The following is a 24,105-nucleotide window of genomic DNA, read 5'->3' as shown; positions in this document are numbered from 1 at the left end:
AGAAACCCTGTCTCGAAAAACCAAAAAAAAAAAAAAAGAATATTAGGGGTGGAAAGGCTCCCGTATGGAGAAGGATAGGGAGTGATGGATATGAGGGAATGGGGGAAGGCTTACCTAAAATGAAGGATTTATGAAAAAGCTGTATGGAAACCTACGGTCTTGCAACCCAAAAGAAAAATAGTAGTAGAGCCAGTGACATGAAGAAGCAGGGGAATACTCCAGGTTAAAAGTTTCAGGGGAGATGGGCGTAGATGAGAGAAAGCAAGGAGTAGGTTAGCCAAAACTAAAGATATAAAAAGAGGCCTATGGAAACCCAATAGTTTGTAAACTAATTTTTAAAATATAATATGGGGACAGAGATATGGTTCAGTGATTAAGATCAACTGCTGATATTTCAGAGGACCCAGGTTCATTCAGTTCCTAGCACCACATGATGGCTCACAACTGCCTAGAATCTCAGTTCCTGGAATATGATGCTCTCTTCTAACCTCTGCAGGCACCAAACACACACACGGTACACTTACATACATGCAGGCATAACACTCATACACATAAAACTTTTTTACTACTTTATAAATAATACCTCCTCTTCACCCACTTCCCTCCCACTCCCCCACTCACCCTCCAGTCCTAAGAGAGGGCAGGGTACCCCGCCCTGTGGGAAGTCCAAGGCCCTCCTCCCTCCATCCAGGCTTAGGAAGGTGTACATCCAAATAGAATAGGATACCAAAAAGCCAGTCCATGCAGTAGAGACAAATCCCAGTGCCATTATCATTGGCTTCTCAGCCTGCCCCAATCGTCAGCCACATTCAGAATTGTGTGTGTGTGTGTGTGTGTGTGTGTGTGTGTGTGTGTGTGTGTGCGTGTGTTTGAAAGGGCATTTGATCAGGGGTACCCTGCATGAATACTGCTCACAGAAAACATGGACTCTAATTAAAATCTCAGTCCAGGTATTTGATACCTCCCAACAAGTTATTGATCAGGAAGGCACAAAGACATCCTAAACAACATAGGCCATTGCCATTGCAGTTAGCTGCCCATCATAGCAAAATGGCAATTCCCTTCTGCTGAATACCACCAATTTTGATTACACCCAATTAATAAATAAATCTCAAACTAACCAGGTAACTCTCCTTGCTGGCTAGCTTCCATAGTGCTAGAAGGCGCTACAAGGACTTCTGGGGGAGAAGAGTGAAGCAAGTTGTACTCACCTGATACAATAGTAGCTTGATGACTATAGGGGTAGCCAACTGTTTTCTGATTGGATTGGAAGCCTCCTCCAGGGATTTTATGTCTAGTACTGTAAACATGATCAAAAGTTGTTGGGTGAGGAGATCACAGGCTATAGGGAGGAACCTATAGGTGTTGTTTATATCCACAGATTTGTGCTGTTCTCAACCCTGGTTGGAAAAGCTGCTTTTGGCAGTGGTTAATGCAGAGAATCAAGCTGATAAAAGTGCTGAGAATAGGACTATGAGTACTCAGTCACAGGAGGCCATCTGTGTCAATCTCATTCGTTTATGCTGTGGAACATTTGTCTAATGATGCCAAGATGTGTTACATCCCTTTATGTTGCATTTGTTTAACTCTGTGAAGCTGTGTTACTTTGCCCATCTAAAACACCTGATGGTCTAATAAAGCGCTGAATGGCCAATAGCGAGGCAGGAGAAAGGATAGGAGGGGCTGGCAGGCAGAGAGAATAAATAGGAGGAGAAAAAGAAAGGAAGGGGTCAGCCATGGAGTAAGAGTGAAAGGAAGATCACAGAAGTAAAAAAAAAAAAAAAGAAAGAAAGAAAGAAAGAAAGAAAAGCCCAGAGGCAAAAGGTAGAGGGGATAAGTTAAGAAAAGCTAGCTAGAAACAAGCCAAACAAAAGTCAGGCATTTATAAGAAAGAATAAGATTCTATGTGTGATTTATCTGGGAACTGGATGGTGGGGCCCCCAAAAGAGTAAAAAGCCCAAAGAGTAAAAGAACAACTAACAACAAACCTCTCTCATCCAAGGCTCAGAGAACAAGGAGGAAGAGTGAGCAGGAAAAAAAAAAATGAGAGAATGGAAAGAAGAGCTGAGAAAAGCTGTCTTCTACATATAACATCAACACATGGCTGGGTGTGGTGGCACATGCCTTTGAACCCAGTTCTAGGGAGGCAGAAGCAGGCAATCTCTGTAAGTTCAAGGCTAGCCTGGTCTACAAAGCAAGTTCCAGGACAGCCAAGGCTACATAGAGACACAATGTCTCAAAAAAAAACAACAAAAAACAAACATACATACATAAATCAACACATACATGCATCAATTCATAAAAGCTGTGACTACCTGTACAAAGCCTGCATGAGATCCAGCCAGTCAAAGTCCTGGCAGGGGGGCTGAAACAATGGCTCAGTGGTTAAGAGCACTTCTCTTGGAGAGAACCTGGGTTTGGTTCCCAGCACCTACATAGTGGTTCACAACCCTCTATAACTCCAGTTCCAGAGGATCTGACATTCTCTTCAGACCTCAGAAGTATGTAGATATGCATGCAGACAAAACATTGAAACACACTGAAATTTTTAAACAAATATATCTTTTCTTAAATTCCAGCATGAACTGGGAACAACTCCCGAGATCCCGCTCTAAGCTGGGGAGCACTAGCAGTTGATAGCTGCTGAGGAGAGAGTCACTTTTCTTTGGAGATGTGGCTGCTACTAAGATGCCAACGTCCCAATGAGTGACCCACACTAATAGTATATATATGGTCAGCACTAATTGCACTCTGGGAACTACTACCAATAAAACAACAACAACAACAACAACAACAACAACAATAATAATAATAGACATGAAGTCAAAAGGGAGATCAGTTGAAAAGGGCCCGGAGGAAGTAGGAGGGAAGTAGTGGTGGATGGATAAGATCTAAATACATTATATATGGAAATTGAAGAGATGGCTCAGCAGTTAAGAGCACTGATTGCTCTTCCAGAGAACCCAAGTTCAATTCCCAGCATCCACATGAACAATAACAACTCCCTGTAACTCCAGTTCTAGGGATCCGATACCTTCTTTTGACCTCCCTGGACATCAGGCACACAGATGATGCATATACGTATATGCAGGCAAGATAACCATACACATACAATAAAGATAAATAAATCTCCCCAAAACACATCACATACATGTATGAAAGTTTCAAAGAATAAATTTTACTCTTTAAAGTTGTGGGAACACAAGCCTTTGATTCCAGCACTCAGGAGGCAGAGACAGGCAAAAAACATACCTAACATATTCCTTTGCTGAATATGTTAGGTATGTTTTTTGCCTGTCTCTGGGTACAGTGGTAGAACACTTGCTTAGCATGTGCAAGGCTTGGAATTTGATCCCCAATACCATAAAAAGAAGAAACATTTTCAAGATTGCTAGATTGCTTACTACCATTAACGAGAGTGTGTATAGTTTCCAACTCAAAAGGAAATAGGTGGAAACACAAAACTTAACAAACAGCAATATTAATTTGGAGGTTTTCCATGTGTAAAAACTATAGAATAAAATTCTCTTATACATAATCCAAAAGATACCCAAAAGTTTAAATCATTAATCCACAGATAGAAACAAATGGAAAGCTAAGTCTTTAACATGTTCAATAATGCATAATGCCTTTAAAGAAAAAAGAAAACTTTCATTTTTTTGTTCAAAATTTCTCTAAGTAACCTTCTCAGTGCTGAGATTACAAGATTAAGCCGCTGTGTTCAACTGCTGGTGGTTAGTGTGGTAGCATTTCAATTGTATTTTAATAAATAAAGACTGACTGAAGATCAGAGAGTAAAACAATCCCACTGGTCAGCTTCACAGACCAGGTTATGGTAACAGGCACCTTAATCCCAGCAACCACACTGGTTGTCATAGAAACTGGGCAGGACATGCCTTTAATCACAGCGGTGCACTGGAGGAAACAGTTCTCAACACACAGTCTCATTCTGAGATTCCGGGAGGCAGGATCACCATTTCAGATTGAAGTGGCTGGCTGTTTTGCTTTTCAGATCTTCAGGTTGAAACCCAATTTCTCTCTCTGAGGTTTTATTAATCGTGCTTCGGGTGAGTGCTTTTTTCCCCTCCTAAGGTTTTCGGTGCTCAAAGGTCATCCTGCCACTACAGCCATGCAGATCAGAGTGGCCTGCACTGACTGACACCCAGGGGTCATTTCTGGATCCATGGCCCTGCCACAGCCAGAGTCTGTATTGAGGTATGTGACTCCTGTTGCCATTGGGGGGGAGGGGGGTATGTGTCATGTGATTGCCCAGGGTCTGAACCACCACATAGGGCCAGGCTGGAGCCTGGGGACCATGCTGCTGCTGCTACATCCATTCAGATCTGAGAGGCCTGCATTACCACCTGGGGCCATGGTGACATCTGGCCCCAAGCTGCTACCAATGATCAGGTCTGGAACCGTGAACCTGCAGCAGCTGGAGTCTGTGTGGATGGCCATTGTCCATGTTACTAGAGGGACCTATGCAACCATGTGTTGAATCATGCTTGTGCTGAAGTACTGAGGGCCCTGCTGAGCTGGCCCCACCACTCACCAGTCGGGAGTGACACTCCCAACCCTCCCCCGCCCCTACACACACACACATACACACACACACACACACACACACACACACACACACTCACACACCCCACCTCCTAGGAGAGCTGACAATGAACCTCCCTAGCCCTGAGATAATGGATACTGATGACTCCAGCATGGGAAAGCTGGCCCCACGCTGTAGGCCCGTATTTCTGTATGATATGACAGCCAGACTCTAAAGCCATAGGCCACACCTGAGATGGGTCACTTACCCTGCCAGACACGCGGTCACTAACCTAACAAAAGGTCAGGGTGCTGTTTCTCTCCTTTCTTTGTAATTTGGAGGAAGCCTGATAGAAATGCTGATTCAAGCCTATGCTAGTTTACAGAGCAGAGAGGTAGATGCAGGGGTGACTGAAAGCCATTCACCTGGTTACCTAGGAAACAGAATGCTAATGTTGAAAGACCCCCACTCACTAAGCAGCAGTAATGCCATTTTGCAAGGCTTAAACTTTGGAGCAACGCAAGTAATTAGAGCAGGGAAGTTCGACTTGAAAACAAGGGCGGAGAAGCCAGGCGAGATATCTGCGGTCAGCCGGTCAGCCACCTGGCCCCAAGCGATAAGGAACCCGCAGCTGGCCTGCTCTAATGAGAACCTCCCGTTTGCATAGTCAGCACATGTGCCCAACTTAGAATGTCAGTAATTCACAGAAGAAGACAACTCCCCCTATGAAAGATCCCAGCTTATCTGCTGTAACGTCATTTCACAAAGCTTTTGACGAACGACTGTAAGTGCAGAGTAAGGTCAGGGTCCCTGGCTGCAAAACAGGATCTTTATATCCATAGATTAGGACAGGACATCAATTAACAGGATGTCTGTTCCCATACATCTGTGCTGGGAAAGGAAAAACCACCTGTGCCCCTTGCCCCATTCCAACTGACCACTAACGATGCATTTGCTTCTGTAATCTGCTTCTGCTGCCCTCTTTCCTATAAAAAGACCTTCCCCCAGTCTGCAGGCGCGCTTGTCTTCCGAAAGACTAAGTCGCCCCAGGTACCTGTGTACTTAAGTACTTAATAAAGCCTCTTGCTATTTGCATCCGAAGAGTGACTCGCTGCTCCTTGGGAGGGTCTCCTCAGCCTGAAAGACTGCCCACCACTGGGGTCTTTCATTTGGAGGTCCCACCGAGATCTGGAGACCCCTGCCCAGGGATCACCGACCCACCACCGGGAGGTAAGCTGGCCAGCGATTGTTTTCCGTGAATGTCTGTGCTTCGGTGTTTCTGTGTTTGCGCCTGCGACCGAATCTGTACTAGTTGGCTGACTAGATCTGTATCGGGCGGACCCGCAGAGGAGCCGACGGGCTCGCACTCCCGACCGCAGCCCTGGGAGACGTCTCAGAGGCATCTGGGGCCGGATGTGGTGCCTGGCCCATCGGTAACTCTGTGAATCCTTACCGAATAGGATTGTTCGGGGCACCCCCACAGTCCGAAGGGTACGTGATTCTTCTGGGAGACGAGGAATCCGGATCCTCAGAGTCTCCGTCTGAAATTTTGCTTTCGGCATTATGCCGAAACCGCGCCAGCGCATCTGTATTGTCTGTGTATTTTTGTGCTTAATATGTTCTTTGTTTTGTATATCTGTTTGTACTCGAGTCTAAATCTGGTACCATGGGGCAGTAAATAACCATCTCTTTGACCCTAACTCTATGAAAATCCAAAAGAAATGCAGACAGTCTGCCCTTCCTTTACTTCTTTAGGCTCTGCTGCTGAACTGCCCTGCTTGCTGTCGCGAGGGGGGAGGGAACAGGACTGTGATCTCCTGAGGCACGGCCTGGAGCCAGGCCTAGGCGGGGCAACTGGCTCCAGCTCTGAGCAAACCTCTCAGCAGGACGCAGGGCGGGGCATGGCAGCAACCCTGGCCCGAGTCAGAGAAGGGGGCAGCCGTGGCCCCCCTGAAATCCCTGTGCTGAAAATGACGTCCTCCCTTGCTGACCTGAAGTCCACCAGCACCGCACGGGAGGACTGGGGGAGGAGGGCTGCCTTAGACAGTCCAAGGTGTTCCCTCCCCCTACAGCCAATGCAAAGGCCTTCCCAGCTGCTACTGGCAGTGTGAGGGCTAAGAGGAACTGAGTGGACCAATCCTGACCTCACAAGTTCCCTGGAGGGAATGCCTCCTGGGGCCTCTGGAATCCCATTCAGAGAAAAGCTGCTAGATTGCTGTGAGTATAGAGATGGGATGTGGGAAGCTTGTGCTATACAACTAGGAGCTCACTGTGGACAGAGCTGAGGCTGAAGCCAGGTCCTGGGAGGATCCCCAGTGGGGTTCCCTGTGGAGAAGGCTTGTTTTCCTTAGAAAATAAGGTGCTAGAGACTGAATGGCAGCCCCCATCTGCAAATGCCATGTAAAACCTTGTACTAAAGATCTGTGGCCCTTGCCCAGGGGAAATAGCTGGTGCTAGCGCCAGGGTCACAGAACTAAGCCTGGGAACCTGCAGTAGGCTATTTCTCTGGGGTCGGATACCCTATTAAAAAGCAAAGGTCCCCTAAAGAACCTGGACCTTTCCATTTTGGCAGTAGGGCAAGAGATTGCAAGTAAATTTCCCTGTGGCTGTTGATAAATGATAAATGTGGATTCAGGAGTAGTAGCTAATGGAATAAGCTGACATCAAAAGGGCCTGCCAGCCCTAATAACATCTGTCTTCTGGGGATGCTCTATACCAGTCATCATGTGCTGCATCCAGGTAAAAGCCTCTGGTTTAAAAATTGGGAAAATTAAATTAAGTCACTTTAAAATAATATGCTTGTGATAAAAAAAAAAAACTACTATGCAGTGTGTCTAGAAGAAAAGTAAATTCCCAGTTCTGTTTAGATGGATGCAGGACTACACTGTCTTCAAGAACTATTGCTGTAGAAGGCCTGGCACAGGGCCGGGGCCATATGAACAGCCCAGCTGAGCTTCTGAGCCAGCCCATGTTTAGATCTGAATTTAACACTTGTCTGCTCACAATGCTTGTGATAAGGTGGGGGCCCTGAGTTGCCCCACAAGACAAAGATCTGCTAAAGCCTCTCACCCCACTACAATGGCAAAGGGGGTGTTACTAAATGATGAGGTTGAGTTAAAATGGTCCTTTTGACTCTTTATAATGTTTATGGCTATTAAAAAAAAAAAACATGGTGAAGATTCTCATTTATTATTAATATAAAAAAGGTGCATTTTGAGTTGTTTTCAGATTCTGTCAATGATAATATAAAGGATGTCGCTAAGTTTTTAAGGTAATATGTTATCTAATTTTGAAAGTCCACCATGCTAATGTTCAAAGTAGCTGTAAGCATAAATTGTCAAATGATATTTTTAATCTTGGTCAGTTTTACAAGAATAAGATAAAATCTCAAAATTGTTTAATTTGCATTTCCCTGATGATTAAGGATGTTATATTTAAACAAATTTTAAATATCTTTCAGTCACTTCAAGTTCATTTGTTGAGAATTTACAGTTTTGGTCTGTGACGTAATTGTACTAAAATATTTGTTTTTATGAGGATTAAGTTCCTAAGTTCCTTATATGTCTCATACCTCCCCATTCTACAGGTTGATATTACGTTCTGTTGATTATATCCTTTGCTAAAATAAATTTTAAACTTTTTTCCTTCTATAAAAGGTTCAATATTGTTGGTTTTATGTTAAGGTCTTTAATTTGTTTGGATTTCAGTTTTGTGCATAGAGAAAAATATGGATCTATCTTCATTCTTCTAAAGGGAGAAACTGACAGTCAAAATGCTGGGCTCATGGCAAATCTCAGGCGGGGGCTGCAAGGCACCCCACTAATTCGGCTGAGATAAGAGAGGTTCTCCAGGGGCCAGTTAAAATCTGTGTTCCTTAAATGATTAATGAAAGTTTACAGGCATTTTACCCAACCTCTGAAGGTCAGCAGACAGCAGTAGCCACAAAAGAGAGAAAGAGAGAGAGAGAGAGAGAGAGAGAGAGAGAGAGAGAGAGGCGGGAAGCAAAAGAAAGATAGGACTCAGACAGATTAGGAGCCTGGGCAACAGAAGATCAAAGACAGATAAAGAGGGACACTGGAACTGAGTAAAGAATACAAACTGGACACCTTACGAACTATACTCGTTCCTCCCTGGTCACTTCTGAATGTATGACCAAAGCCTTTTGTTGACCAAACGAGGGACTTTTGCTTTCGCTGCTGTTTTCAGTTCTGCAGGAGACACAGGCTGCTTGTCTGCCTCTGTCTCTACCACGCCCTCCTCACCAGGACGACCACCTCTCCCTGCCTTCACCGCTGAAGAAATCCTCACCTCCTAGCAACTGCCTTGATGCTGTGCTTGCTCTAAAGCCTGCATGAGCCCTGACTGCTCACTCTACAGTCTTGCTCCCCTCACCCATGTCAGACTGCGATACAGCAGTCACCATGCTACCACAGGTGCCCTCCTGTGCCAGACTACTGCTCCTGTGCTGGGCTGACGTCGATGGACTATGGATCCTACCAGCATCTGCCTAAAGGACAGGCGAATGGCAAAATGGCAGGCTAAGCTGTGCCAGGCAGAGCCGAAAATGAGGGTGAAGCTTGCCAGGGGTACAAGGCTGGCGGTCCGAGCTAAGCAGGTACAGAAGACCGAAGGTAAGCGGAAGGCGGGGGCAACATTGGTGGACAGGAAGCAAATGATCTGGGCCAGTAGCCTCCCTTCAGGGATGGTGGCCCGACCAGAACGCTGAACTTGTGGCTTTGATACAAGCTCTACAGATGGCAGAGGGAACGTCTATACTAACAGCAGGTATGCTTTTGCCCTCACCTATATATATATATATAAAGCAATATACAGACAAAAAGGACTGTTGACATCTGCGGAAATTTTGAGCCTCCAGGAGGCCACGCATTTGCCAAAGAAGATAGCCATCATACATTGACCAAGATTGAGACACCCAATGTAATGGCTAAGAAGATCAGAAAAAAAAAAAAAATCATCCTAAGGTTTGGGATGGCCAAGATAATCATGTCCCATAATAGGCCTGCCTTTGTTGCCCAGGCAAGTTAGGGTGTGGCCAAGACATTGGGGATCAATTGGAACTTAAGCTTACCAACCTCAAAGCTCAGGTCAGATAGATAGGATAAGTAAGATTCTAAAAAAACAAATTGATATAATTGGCCCTGGAGACCAGCAAAAATGACTGGACAGACCTCCCTCCCTCCTGTCCTGTTCTGGGTTCAAAACACCCCGGCATCGTTGCCACTAGCTCTGTTGCCTGGCTAGTTAGCTGCTGCTCATGTATCTGCTGACAATGGTTGACCTTGATGATGGAATCCTGAGCTCAAGGCTTGCACAGGGCAGGCACATCTGCTGTAAGATGGGCTTACATCACCTTCAAGGCTCTTCTTTCCTAAAGTCAGAAACCCACAGGGCTCTGCTCATTTTTAATGTCTTTTAAAGCATAATATCAGACAGCAGAAGCAAAAGACAATTCTGTTCTGTTCCTCCTTTGTGTGTCTGGGACCTATTGACAGGAATTATTTAGTACAGTTTGAGACTTTTCCAGATCAGACCGTTTTGTGCAGATAACTGCAGAGAGAAGCAAACACACCTAAAGCCTCCTTACCTCTTGACAGGTTTTGTTTTTCTACAGGAAAATCTTGTTTTAATCTATGGGGTTATAAAATGATATGGCTTTCAAAAGGTAAACAGATGTAATTTAATATATGATAAAATAGATATCAATGGGATGTTAAAACTTTTTAATGCTGTACTTACAAATGTGAAGCCTGGGTAAGGTCAGTCTCAAAAAGATATTTATGTCCCCATTGGCTGTCCTCTGGCTTTAGGGCTTTCTGTTTTGTTTTAAACATTTGTCATCCTGTATTGCATTTTCTCTCATTGTTTGTTAAAGTTCTCACAATGGACACAACCCTGTACATTTGGATAAAGCTGATGCTACGGGATGCAATGGAAACTCGTAAATGCCATGTGGTGCCAGCTGGACCGAAACTGACTTCTCCGGCACATTCTCTGGAGCTGAGGAACAACACTCCCGGTGTCTACAGCAAAAGAGATTTGTCTTCATAATACTAAACTTGCCTCTTAGGAGAAGGCATCCATGTGTTTCTTAGGGCTGAGTTAAGCTCTTTGTAGTCAATAGACTATTATTGCCACAATGTTGGGTGCTATTCTCGGGTCTACAGTGGTTCACAATGTCTACCATGTAGTTACTTTCAAGCCTCATTCAGATAGTTTTGCTAAGAGCTATTCTGCAAACCCTAGAGATGTTCTACTATCTTCTCAACAAGGATATTTTAAACACATGGATTTATGATTAAATCCATGATAAAAAAAAAGGGGGGAATGAAAGACCCCCACTCACTAAGCAGCAGTAATGCCATTTTGCAAGGCTTAAACTTTGGAGCAACGCAAGTAATTAGAGCAGGGAAGTTCGACTTGAAAACAAGGGCGGAGAAGCCAGGCGAGATATCTGCGGTCAGCCGGTCAGCCACCTGGCCCCAAGCGATAAGGAACCCGCAGCTGGCCTGCTCTAATGAGAACCTCCCGTTTGCATAGTCAGCACATGTGCCCAACTTAGAATGTCAGTAATTCACAGAAGAAGACAACTCCCCCTATGAAAGATCCCAGCTTATCTGCTGTAACGTCATTTCACAAAGCTTTTGACGAACGACTGTAAGTGCAGAGTAAGGTCAGGGTCCCTGGCTGCAAAACAGGATCTTTATATCCATAGATTAGGACAGGACATCAATTAACAGGATGTCTGTTCCCATACATCTGTGCTGGGAAAGGAAAAACCACCTGTGCCCCTTGCCCCATTCCAACTGACCACTAACGATGCATTTGCTTCTGTAATCTGCTTCTGCTGCCCTCTTTCCTATAAAAAGACCTTCCCCCAGTCTGCAGGCGCGCTTGTCTTCCGAAAGACTAAGTCGCCCCAGGTACCTGTGTACTTAAGTACTTAATAAAGCCTCTTGCTATTTGCATCCGAAGAGTGACTCGCTGCTCCTTGGGAGGGTCTCCTCAGCCTGAAAGACTGCCCACCACTGGGGTCTTTCAATGTATTTCTTATCGGTTAAGTTTTGGTATAAAGACTTGTTTGGAGAATAAAATGAGAGGAATTCTTCAGCATGTGAACGCAGGATATCATGAGGGATCACGGAGAATCTCCCTCCCGATAAAGTCATGTGAATTGTGTCTTTTTTCCTGCACCTCCATGCCGGTCCAGAGACAGTTTATGTTGGGATCTGGTCAAGAGAAATAACTTAGGGTCCAGGAAAGAACCAGACCCCCGACACCACCCTATAGAATTGGCCCCCCATATTTGGGAAAGCTCACGCACCCCTTACCATGGGGACCTGAGTGGGACGGTTCCAGTAGCCCTGGACTGACCAACTCAGCTGCCACCCAGGCACACATCCAGGACTCTGGGTTGGCACTACCCAACATCTACCTGATCTACAACCTGCTGGAGCGTGTGAAGGGACTGGTCCTGAGGAAGCACAACCATAGGATCTCCATGACTGAGGCAACAGCAGGATACTGGAGAGGAATGTGAGTGGGGGTCCAGTATTGATGGTTACCAAAGTCAGAGGCCTTGAACCTGACCAACAACTTGTTACACAGCAAACATTTGCAAGGAAAGCTGCTTGGACAAAGGGTCTACTGCATGGTACACAGCAGCAGATCCCAGTGCCTCTGAGATGAATGAAGGGGGGCGGGGGCAGAGAGACGGAGGAGCAAACTGTTTTTCTTTTTCTTCTTTTTATTATTTACTTTTATTCTTTTTTAGCTTTTCTACAAGGGTGAGGGGTGAATACAGAGAGACTGGGATTGGGGTGCATGACGTGAAATTCCCAAAGAACCAATAATTAATAGACAGACAGACAGATAGGCAGACAGGCAAGCAGGCAGATAGAGAGTTGCAGATTTACACCAAGTCTGATAGGGTGTGGGTTGTTTTTGTTTTTGGAGGACACACACATCCACACAGTCACTGCTTTTATTTATGGAGTTTAGTACTATGAAGTTAACTAGCAGTTAGTAATAACAGTATAGGCACTACTAAACTAACAGTAGTAAAACAGTTTCTGCCTTTTTTCAGTGACTTTATTAGAGCCTGCTGTATTCCAGGCTTATTCTGATACATGAACTCATAAGCATTCACAATTCCAGTTCCCAAGGTCCAGTTCCAGGGGATCTGATATCCTTTTCTGACCTCTGAGAGCAACATATGCATGGTTGGTGCACATGCATACATTACACTCATACATATAAAATAGATAAATCTATGATAAAAAACAAGAGTGCCACCCCCCCCACACACACACACACGGTGCGGGAGGAATGTAGGCATTCTAGGTCAGCCAGGTAAATAGCAAGGTATATCTCAAAACCACAGATAACTCTATACATCGCAGAGCAATGAGCAGTGCTGTATCTGTCTAGACAGAGCATTTCTCTTACTGGTCTTTTGTTTTGTTTTGATGATTTGGTTTATTGTAACAGGGTCTCCTTATGTAACCCAGGCTGACCTCAAATTCTTAGTCCTCCAACCTACACATCTGTGTTACTCAGAGTTCTCCCATCACACCCTCCAAAGTATCGGGGCTTTAGTGCTGGGGCTGATAGACAAGTGCCACTGCATTTAGTTTTAATGTTTTCAAGAAAGACAAACTAGCTGGTCCCTTTGGGGAATAAAAGGCCCAAAGATATACTTCACATAAGAAAAATATTTCTGATTTAAAATCAGCAGATCTGACAAACTTCAGGCTCATACATATGTATCCAGCGACTACTAAGTAACTTCACTATTGCACTGGTGAGATGGCTCATGGGTAAAAACACTTGCCACCAAGTCACATGATAGGAGTTCTACCTCTGGGTCCCACATGGTGAAAGAAGAGAACCAATTCCTCCTACAAGTTATCCTCAGACTGCAATAATTGTGCCACTACATGTATTTGTGTGCGCACACATGTGAACACACTTGTGTGTGTGTTTAAATTTTTTTTATTGATATTTATTGAGCTCTACATTTTTCTCTGCTTCCCTCTCTGCCTCTCCTCTCCCCCCTTCAGCCCTCCCCCAAGGTCCCCATGCTCCCAATTTACTCAGGAGATCTTGTCTTTTTCTACTTTCTACTTCCCATGTAGATTAGATCTATGTAAGTCTCTCTTAGAGTCCTCATTATTGTCTAAGTTCTCTGGGATTGTGGTTTGTAGGCTGGCTTTCTTTGCTTTATGTTTAAAAACCACCTATGAGTGAGTACATGTAATAATTGTCTTTCTGGTTCTGGGTTACCTTACTCAAAATAATGTTTTCTAGCTCCATCCATTTTCCTACAAAATTCAAGCTGTCGTTATTTTCTTATGCTGTGTAGTACTCCACTGTGTAAATGTACCACATTTTTTTTATCCATTCTTTGGTCGAGGGGCATTTAGGTTGTTCACAGTTTCTGGCTATGACAAACAAAGCTGCTATGAACATAGTTGAGCACATGTCCTTGTGGCATGATTGAGCGTCCTTTGGATATATACCCCCAAAGTGGTATTACTGGGTCTTGAGGAAGGTTGTTTCCTAATTTTCTGAGATATCACCACACTGACATCCAAAGGAGTTGTACCAGCTTGCATTCCCACCAGCAATGCAGAAGTGTTCCCTTTTCCCCGCCACAACCTCTCCAGCATAAATTGTCATCAGTGTTTTTGATCTTGGCCATTCTTACAGGTGTAAGATGAAATCTCAGCATTGTTTTGATTTGCATTTCTCTGATGACAAAGGATGTTGAACATTTCTTTAAGTGTCTTTCAGCCATTTTAGATTCCTCTATTGAGAGTTCTCTGTTTAGATCTGTAATCCATTTTTTTTATTGGATTATGTGATCTTTTGGTGTCCAATTTCTTGAGTTCTTTCTATATATTGGAGATCAGACCTCTGTCTGATGTGAACACACACTTTTATGTGTATAAAAGTAAATGTAATTTTAAAAGCTGAGTTACTAACAAATAAAGAAATAAATTAACCTTTTTTGGTTTTTGCTTGTTTGTTTTTCAAAACAAAGTTTTTCTATGTAAGAGTCCTGGTTGTCCTAGAACTCTCTTTGTAGACCAGGCTGGCTTCAAACTTAGATCCTCCTGCCTCTGCCTCCCAAAGTGCTAGGATTAAAGGTGTACACCACCACCACCCAGCAAAGAAAAAAATTAAATAAAATTTTCAGCAGCTAACTTAAATATATGATTTGTCTTTTGTTTTTGTTTGTTTGTTTGTTTGTTTTGAGGGGAGCTTAGATTTGTTTTTTGGTTTTTTTTTAATTTTGAGACAGTGTTTCTCTGTGTAGCTTTGAAGCTTGTCCTCCTGGAACTCGCTCTGTAGACCAGATTAACCTCAAACTCACAAAGATCCGCCTGCCTCTGCCTCCAGGGTGCTAGGATTAAAGGCCATCACCACTCAGCAAACTTAAATATTTGAAACTCTAAAACCAATCTAAAGTATTTTTACTTTAATAAAGGTCCCCTCTCTCTTCCTTTCCTTTTAAAGCTCTCTTTATCTACAGTGTTCAATCAGGATCACACTGCTCCATTCCTAAGAGACCCTTCTCTCTGGGCACTGGGCAGGTAGGCAGATAATGCTTTCTATCTCTGTCAGGATTGCTTCTAGAATTTGCAAGTTCTGTAAGTTATAAGCACACTCCTTCTTATGTTTGATTTCCTGCAAAGCAATAACACTAGGGATAGGACAATCTCATTCACTAATTAGTCATTCTTACTACTCTTGCTGCCCAAATTGCCTTGAGCACTGTCTGTCAAACAGTACTTTGACTGATGATTGGGTCAAAACGTGGGCATTAATGACTGTGATCCGTGCTGAAAGAAAGGTGAGATCTGCCAAACAAACAGCTGTGACTGGTAAAACCATTTCCTAGACTACATACAAGCTCACTCTAGTGTTCCAATATTAGATCTAAAAATTAGCTCTATTGATTGATGCAAGCTCAGCTGCAAATGGGAAAGTAGCAGAGACAAGCAGCAATGGACAAAACCAATCGCTGGGTACAGTGAGAGCTGCCTAGTGCTTGGCAGCTGCACCAACACAATTGGCACCAAGCCTGAAGTACAGCTTGTACCTACGTGATGCCTGTACTCCCAGGTTGACCTTGACCTTAACCTCTGAGCTCCAAGCAGCTTCTGATCTCCAAAGCTGGGTTCCTATACAAGCTGCTTGTAATAGGACCTCATCTGGTTTCTGAGTAGACTGAGTCTGGCTCTCCAGTGCAAAGCACCCAAAACCACTTGATGGCTGAAGAAACAGAAGAGACAGAGGCCCTGGCAAAGAACTGCCTGCTTGTGGAGATATCAGAACCACCCACTAGCTGTACCCACAGACCTGCATCCATAATGTGCTGCCCATGGGATTCTGTCTGGAATCCCATTCACCTACCGGGATCTTGCCCTGACAGGAGGGTATACCTGCACCTAAACAATCTTGTTTGTACCAGGTTCCTAGACAGAGCCTCCGTATATATCCAGGGCTCCCTTCATGTACCCTGCTTACCTAATGCTGTCTCAACAGAAGCTAGTGCCTGAAGTCTTTCTGGCAACAGTCACTGGCAACTGAACAATTTAAGAGCAGTTAAGGCAGAAGGAAGGGAAGACAAAGATCACAGGAAAGTAGGAAGCAAACAATGCTATTAAGGAAGCAGAAAAGTTCTAGAGAGCTGGGAAAGTGTTCAGGGCCAAGGGTTTCAGACACCAACCTGAGTTCTATAACAAAGGATGTCCGCTAAGAGCCAAGGATTCCAATACCCAAACCAGCATGGGGACCTGCAGTACTGGCGGTGGCACTTGTCAGCACTACTGTCTAAGGACTACCACCACTTGCAGCTATCTATCAGACACTTTGGGAATACAAAAGCTGCTGGAGCTGCCTGACTCTTGTGATTACCATCCAGGTGGAGGACAGACCCCCTCAGCAGCTTCTAACTCCAGCTTCTAATGGGTATCCTTAAATTCACTTTATATCCCAGAAAGGATAAGTATTAGAAGGAACACAAATAACTTCAATTCGCCCACTCAATGAAGAGTTTAAAGAAACTAACAGCTCATGAATATGATCATCTATGCATATGAAACGCCTCAAAAGTGTGCAAGAGAGACAAAAGAGAACAATACCAGGGTGAGTTACGGGAAAAGTTAGGATTGTTACATCTTTCCTTTTGTTTTCAGACTGAAATCCCAACTGTTTTTACTAAATTACATACACTGTTACTAAATTTCCAACCAATAAAAATACTGGATACTTTTAGGTTACAGAGTGTAGCCTTAGGTGAGTAATCTAATGCCTGTGATCTCACTAACCACAGAGAAAGTGAGCCCAAAAGATCTGCTCTGATGAAATGGCAGCCACCAGCTACCCAACTCTCGTCCCTGTTCTAAACAATCCCTTCCCATGAGGGCTTTGGATAAAATTATACTGTCTCAATTATCTTCCTGAAAATTCTCAGATCAAGATCCCAAAGTTAAAAATTAAAAATTACCCTGGAACAAAACCTTAAGCACCACTAGCACACAAAGACAATGCCCACGGATTCATCCTTTTGTTCATTACCAGGGTTTTTCACAACCTCAGCATTCTTGACATTGGGCCTACAGCAGGTTTACCAGCAGCTCTCTCTGCTACTTACCAAACGACAGCTGCCGTCCTCCCTCAGCCCCCCCACTATAAAATCAAAAATGTCTACAGATTGCAAAATGATCCCTGAAGAGCAAATGACCCCCAAACTCCACTGTGCTATATCTTTCCTTTATTTCTTAGAACTAAGCTGTGAAAAGATAAAATGCACACTTATTATTAAGATCCTTCTAATTTGACAATCCAGAAAAAGAAATAACCCAGCTCTCCTCACAAGCTGGCTGCATGAACCTGAACAAAAATAAAGGTCATTAAAAAGTCACCTAAGGGGGCTGGAGAGATGGCTCAGGGGTTAAGAGCACTGACTGCTCTTCCAAAGGTCCTGAGTTCAATTCCCAGCAACCACATGATGGCTCACAACCATCTGTAATGGGGTCTGGTGCCCTCTGCTGGCCCGCAGACAGACATACACACAGACAGAATATTGTATACATAATAAATAAATAATTAGTTTAAAAAAAAAAAGTCACCTAAACATAAAGAAACACAAAGTGTTAGTTAGCATCCTGTCAGCATTTATGCTCCCAAAGAAACTTTGCCTGCAATAAGCTTAAGGGGTTTTTGTCCTTTCTCATACTGAGAAAGTCCTACAAAATTCCCTAATATGTACATATGTGCTAATCTGAATTTTGAGGCTATAACTAACCTCCCACCCTTAAAAATACAAATCTGCTAGGCATGGCAGTTCATACCTGTAATCCTAACACTAAAGACTGCCAAGAGTTCAAGGCGGCCTAAGATCCATACTGGCATAACGAGTTCTGGACCAACCTGGACTACAGAGTCAAACACTGTCTGAAATAAGTAGAATGTATCTCACATCTCTAATTTCAACACCCAGCACTAGGACCTGAAGGTCAAGGTTATCCAGAGTTACAGAGTCAGTTTGAAGCCACACAAGCCTGATGATCAGAATTCAATCCTTGAAACCCACAGTAGAATGAGAGAACTAGCTCCCGAAAGTTGTCCGCAAACCTTCACACAGGTGCCAAGATGTGCATGCCCATATACATATATCTCTCTCTCTCATACACGCAAGATAAATACATTTTTAAATAAAATAAAACAATGTTATTTCTTGATCTTACATGAAACACTAGCTGACACTTTGTAGTCAAGCACAGTACTGTATTTTATATCACTAGAACTTTGGGGGGGGGGGGGCGGAAACAGGATCAGGATCACATGTCCCAGGCTGGCCTTGAACTCATATGTAGCAGAGAATGACCTTGACTTCCTAATCCTCCTGTTCTACCACCAAGTGCTGGGATTACAGATGGGTGCAGCACAAAACCCAACTAAAGTTACTAGGGATTAAACCCAAAGCCTTTCACATGCAAGGCAGAAGCTCCGCCACTGAGCCACATCCCCAAACCCCATTATAGCTTCTTAAAGATCTCAAAAGAGCATAGTGTGGTAGTCGTGGTAGTACTTCTCTAATTCTCTAATTCTAATAAGAGAATCAGGAGTTCCAAGCCACCCTCCACTACACAGTGAATTTGGAAGCAGCCTAGCTACATGAAACCCTCTCTCAAAAAAACAAACTATAGGTCAGCAAGATTGTTCAAAGTACAAAGGCACTTGCCATCAAGGCTGACAACCTGAGATCAATCCCCAGGACCTGTAAAACAGAAGGAGAAAACCAACTCCTACAAGTTGTCCTCTGATCTCCACACGTGTCATGGCATAAGCACAGATACACACACACACACACACACACACACGGCATGAACACACTGATACACACACATAGATAAAATAAACAAATTTAAAGCAATTTTTAAACAAAACGTAAAAAAGTTCTCAAAACATCATTATCCCTCATTCAGTCAAAATTATTTAACTGATAGATACTAATCATCTAGACATTACAGATATTAAGTCAGAGATAACAGAGTAAGGTAATTTAATAATTAGCATCTTTGAAACATCTCAAATCGTTAATTTTTCCTCCAGTTTAATAGTATAAATTCTTGAAGAAATCTACCACTTAGCTACCTTTATTACAAGATATCAGAATGCTTTCCTACATTGGAACTATTATAAGTACACACAATGATTAATACCTGCCCTGCGTAAGTAGCTGGTAAAGAGCCAAATGAGATAACATTACTTACTTAAAAGAAGGAAATTTATTAGATCAAAGAAGATGGCATAACAAAGAACTATGAAGTGAGAAACTCACCAGTCCCTTTCGGCTGAGCCAGTGGTAAGCAGTCTTTAACTAGACTTATTTGTCATCTGGATTTGAGAAATGCCCCGATTTCCATGAAACACTTAAGAACCACACAAGTCTTATCAATATCCAAAGCAGGCAACTCTACTATATAATTATCACTACCAAATTCAACCTTATAAAACTTCTGTTTAAAGGAGATTGGGGGAGGGTGGTAGCATGTGGGGACAGAGCATACAGCCCTCTGTGGGATTCTGTCCAGTAATCATTTCTTCTCTTTATTTTTTTTTTGGTTTTTTTTTGTTTGTTTGTTTGTTTGTTTTTGTTTTTTCGAGACAGGGTTTCTCTGTGGCTTTGGAGCCTGTCCTGGAACTAGCTCTGTAGACCAGGCTGGTCTCGAACTCACAGAGATCCGCCTACCTCTGCCTCCCGAGTGCTGGGATTAAAGGCGTGCGCCACCATGGCCCGGCTCTTCTCTTTTTTAAAAAATTTATTTTATGTACACTGGTGTAAAGGTGTCAGATCCCCTGGAATTGGAGCTACAAACAGCTGTGATCATGTGGGTGCCGGGAACTGAACCCAGGTCCTCTGGAAGAGCATCCAGCAATCGCAACCACTGAGCCATCTCTCCAGGCCGTTATCCTTTCAATGTACTATAATTGCCATTAGTTTCAGCCCCACTCTCAAGAGAACAGTCAGCAGATGAAGTAAAAGCTTCTGGAAGCCGGACAGTAGTGGTGCAAGCCTTTAATCCCGGCACTCCCGAGGCAGAGTTCAAGGCCAGCATGGTCTACAGAGGAAATTCCAGGACAAGTTCAAAAGCTACAGAGAAACCCAGTGGGGGGGGGGGGGGGAGGGGGAGCTTCTTCTAGAAACTTCCTTCCTTCACGAGGTAGGAGAGGACTGGCTGACAAAAGTTGTCCTCTGATCTTCAACCTGGCACCATGGTGCCCATTCATGAACATGGACACACACAATAAGCAAGATAATAAAAACTGAAAAGTGTGATAATAAAAATTGAACTTTTCTATGTTAAACTCAATTAATAGTTTGATTTAGCCATTCCATGACGTATATCAAATATCATGTACCCCATAACTACAATTTTGTCAGCTAAAGACAACAAAGATTTACTCAATAGTCTCCTTTCTTCCTCACCCCAAACTTTCATGTGTTATCTTCCAGTCTTGCATATTCTCAAGCTGAATTTGACCTGTCCCTCAAAACTCGTTCGACTCCACCTCATCTGTAATAGTCCTTCAATGACACCAATGCAACCTTATCTTCCTCTCTAAAACTGAAACCACGTAGGATTTGTCCTCGTTTGTTTTGCTGTCGTGCATTATATGACCTTTCCGTGAATCCCCGACTTCAGATAGACAATACAAAACAGTTCCATTAAGAAACATGTTGCTAAGCCAGGCGGTGGTGGCGCACACCTGTAATCCCAGCACTCGGGAGGCAGAGGCAGGCAGATCTCTGTGAGTTCGAGGCCAGCCTGGTCTACAAAGGGAGTTCCAGGACAGGCTCCAAAGCTACAGAGAAACCCTGTCTCGAAAAACAAAAAAAAGCAAAAAAAAAAAAAAAGAAACATGTTGCTAGCCTGGTGGTGGCACATGACTTTAAAGCCATCACTCAGGAGGCAGAGGCAGGTGGATCTCTGAGTTAGAGGATAGCTAGGTCTACAGAGCAAGTTCCAAGACAGCCAGAACTACACAGAGAAACCCTGTTTCCAAAAAACAAAAACTGAAAACAACAACAACAAAAGAATCATGTTGCTGAGTTGGGGGTGAAAGGGTGTTGCCTGTAATCCCACTAACAGGAGGCTTAGGCAGAGAGTTCTTGAGTTCAAAACTAGCCCTAGCTATCTATATAAGAAGAAATAGGGCTGGAGAGATGGCTCAGAGGGTAAGAGCATTGCCTGCTCTTCCAAAGGCCCTGAGTTCAATTCCCGGCAACCACATGGTGGCTCACAACCATCTGTAATGAGGTCTGGTGCCCTCTTCTGGCCTGCAGGCATACACACAGAAAGAATATTGTATACATAATAAATAAATAAAAAATATTTAAAAAAAAAAGAAGAAGAAATAAATAAATAAATACCTTAAGACAGTTTAGTAGTAAACACTTACCTGCCTAGCATGTAGAAAGGTCTGACTCAGTCCTCAAGACCACAATGCACTTTAGTTTATCTAAGTAAACTCCGCAAAGGTTGCACATGCATGAAAACACTCTAATTCTCAGAATGTGTCCCCATCCTTAAGCAATGCATAACTGCTAATATTTCCATGTTTGCCTTGGCTTTCAAAAAAAAAAAAAAAAACAAGAACCACATATGCTTTCACCTCACCTCTAGGGCATCCAGCAGAGAACACTGTATGCAGGCAGCATTTGGTTATATTAAACACTGATAAGCTTCAATTTACAAGTCAGGTCTAACAAGCAATAAATCAGAGTAAAAAGACCAACAAATATGATCATGTATCTAACTAATGCTTACAAAAAAATACCTAAAAAGCTTTTAAATCATCCCTTTGAAGTAAAGACTTCGGGTAATCAAAAGAAAGACATTTAGATAGTATGTCTTCTCACTCTGAAAGGCAAATTCGTGAATGCACTTACAGATCCAAAGGCTAACGTTGTAATGTCTTAACAAGGCATCAATCACATTCAATAACATGTCATCAGTATTACACACAGTGGCTGAATTCCAGACTCCTTCTCTGTAGTAAGAGTTCTAGTATCTGCCAGGAAAAATAAGATACCCATTCTTTCCCAAACTGAAATACGGCAGACAGCACATCAGCATACAGCAAAGGCAGCAAGTGAAACTAGTCAGCATTACACATAGCTAATTATGAAGTTGGGGGTGGAACAAACAGGATAGGAAATGTCTTCGTTGCCTCAATAGCACAACTTTTAAGTGAAGTTCTTATTCACTGGACTCCATTTGTGCTAAGAAATAAGACAGAAACATAAACTTAGTAAAGCCAGGTGCAGTGGTGCACACTTTAAATCCCAGCACTTGGTAGGCAGAGACAGGTGGATCCCTGGGAGTTAGAGGCCAGCCTGATCTGAACTACATGGTAAAACCCTGATGCAAAAAGCAAACAAACAAAAAGAGTGTACTCAAGACACCATAAATATAAAATAAATTAAAACATAGCCACCCATTTTAAGAAGGAACCTCGACAACCCTCCCAAGAAAAAAGAACTATAATTCTTACAAAGACAATTAGTCAAAAGCATGATTAACACCTTGCCAGTCTCTCCACAGTACTACACTCCAACTCAAAGGAGCTTCTGGTTTGTGGATGCTGGCTCGGGCTAGCATGCTGCAGACGCGTTTTCTTCTCAAACCGTAGCCTGACCTCTCTATTGGCTGACAGCCTGGCAGAAACCAGTGAGAACTAGTTTTGTTTTGTTTTTCATTTTTCGAGACAGGGTTTCTCTGTAGCACTGGAGCCTGTCCTAGAACTCGCTCTTGTAGACCAGGCTCGAACTCACGGAGATCCGTCTGCCTCTGCCTCCCAAGTGCTGGGATTAAAGGCGTGCGCCACCACCGCCCGGCTGAGAACCAATTTTAAAGCAGAGGAAAGCAGCCCCCAACATTATGTTCTGTATTTTTTTTTCTGAACAGAAAGAATGAAGAGGTGGGCTGGGGAAGTGGAGCTAAAGACACTGGCAGCGTGACATCTAAAATAAACTAAGTTGAAACAGTACGTCCTGCTTTCTTCCTAAAGCCATTTCCTTCAATAGCAACAGGGAGCGCAGACGGTCTGCAAGTCATTAGTACACCGCTATTTTCACTTTCACAAGAACCCACAGAACCATTTAAGAACACAATCTCCCTCTTCCCAGCTCCCTTCCAAATCTCCTCTTTCCGCACTTCGCCGCCACCTATTAGGGAGTTCTCGGCGGTCCGCTATTTTGTCTCACTGGGGATGCGGAAGGGGGAGGATCTGGTTGAGAAGTAGTGGGGAAAGAGGGAGAGGGAGGTGAGACGCAACCGCGAAAAGAGTACGGGAGGGGGGGGGGGGGAGATAGGTCATTGCGGAAAGGAGACAGGGGAGGGGACCGCAAGCAAACGGAGCGGAGACTTAACCGAGAATTCACCGGGGAAGACAAAAAGATGGAGGTGGTGTTGAAGGGCGGAAGCGAAATGAGAGGGGCAGGTTGGAGCGGCCGCGGAAATGAGGGCTAGGCAGGAGTGACCGACCGGGGCCCTGACGCCTAGCATTTGCTGCCGGTGCAAGGCGACAGCGGGCAGCAGGTACCGAGGACACCGGTGTCAAGGGACTCACGGGTCTGCAAGGCAGCCCGAGACCCAGTTTCCAGCCTACGGGGCCAAGGATCTACGCGTCGCCCGAGGGCGGGACACACGGGGCTCTTACCGGTAGTTTGGGGCTGACCTCGCCCTTACAAAAGTGGCAGAAGAAACGGTGCGCGGCGACAGCGGAGCCCGCGTCCGCCCCCGCCGCCGAGGCCTCCGCCATGTTTCGCCTCCGCCGCGGATGTCCGAAAGGGCGGCCGGCGGTCCCTCCCCAGGCCGCTACCTCCCGGGCTGCGGTCGCCGCCGTCGCCGCCTCCTCTGTGCGGCCGGCCGCTCCTGGGCCCGCAAGTGTCACGTGAGTCCGCCCGGCCCCGAGAGACCCGCCCGCCAGCGGCCGCGCGACCCGAGGCCCGCCTCCCGGCA

At 44.2% G+C, this 24,105-nt stretch overlaps 1 protein-coding gene across 1 annotated transcript in view; it reads right to left on the bottom strand.

Annotated features, from left to right (window-relative positions):
• Positions 1 to 24,081, bottom strand: part of Rnf115 (ring finger protein 115) — a 71,715-nt gene extending 47,634 nt beyond the window's left edge. Inside the window, exon 1 of the mRNA XM_041638014.1 lies at positions 23,804 to 24,081. Coding sequence (XP_041493948.1) covers positions 23,804 to 23,905 — 102 coding nt within the window. The 5' untranslated portion in view covers positions 23,906 to 24,081. The remainder of the gene's footprint in view (positions 1 to 23,803) is intronic.
• Positions 24,082 to 24,105: the final 24 nt, after the last annotated feature.

The sequence above is a fragment of the Microtus oregoni genome, unplaced genomic scaffold (assembly GCF_018167655.1).
Source record: "Microtus oregoni isolate MIOR12 unplaced genomic scaffold, Mior012 000054F_ref0000373, whole genome shotgun sequence".
NCBI classification, from domain to species: domain Eukaryota; kingdom Metazoa; phylum Chordata; class Mammalia; order Rodentia; family Cricetidae; genus Microtus; species Microtus oregoni.
Note: the sequence above shows the minus strand (reverse complement) of the source record. Positions and strands in the feature narration are given on the sequence as shown.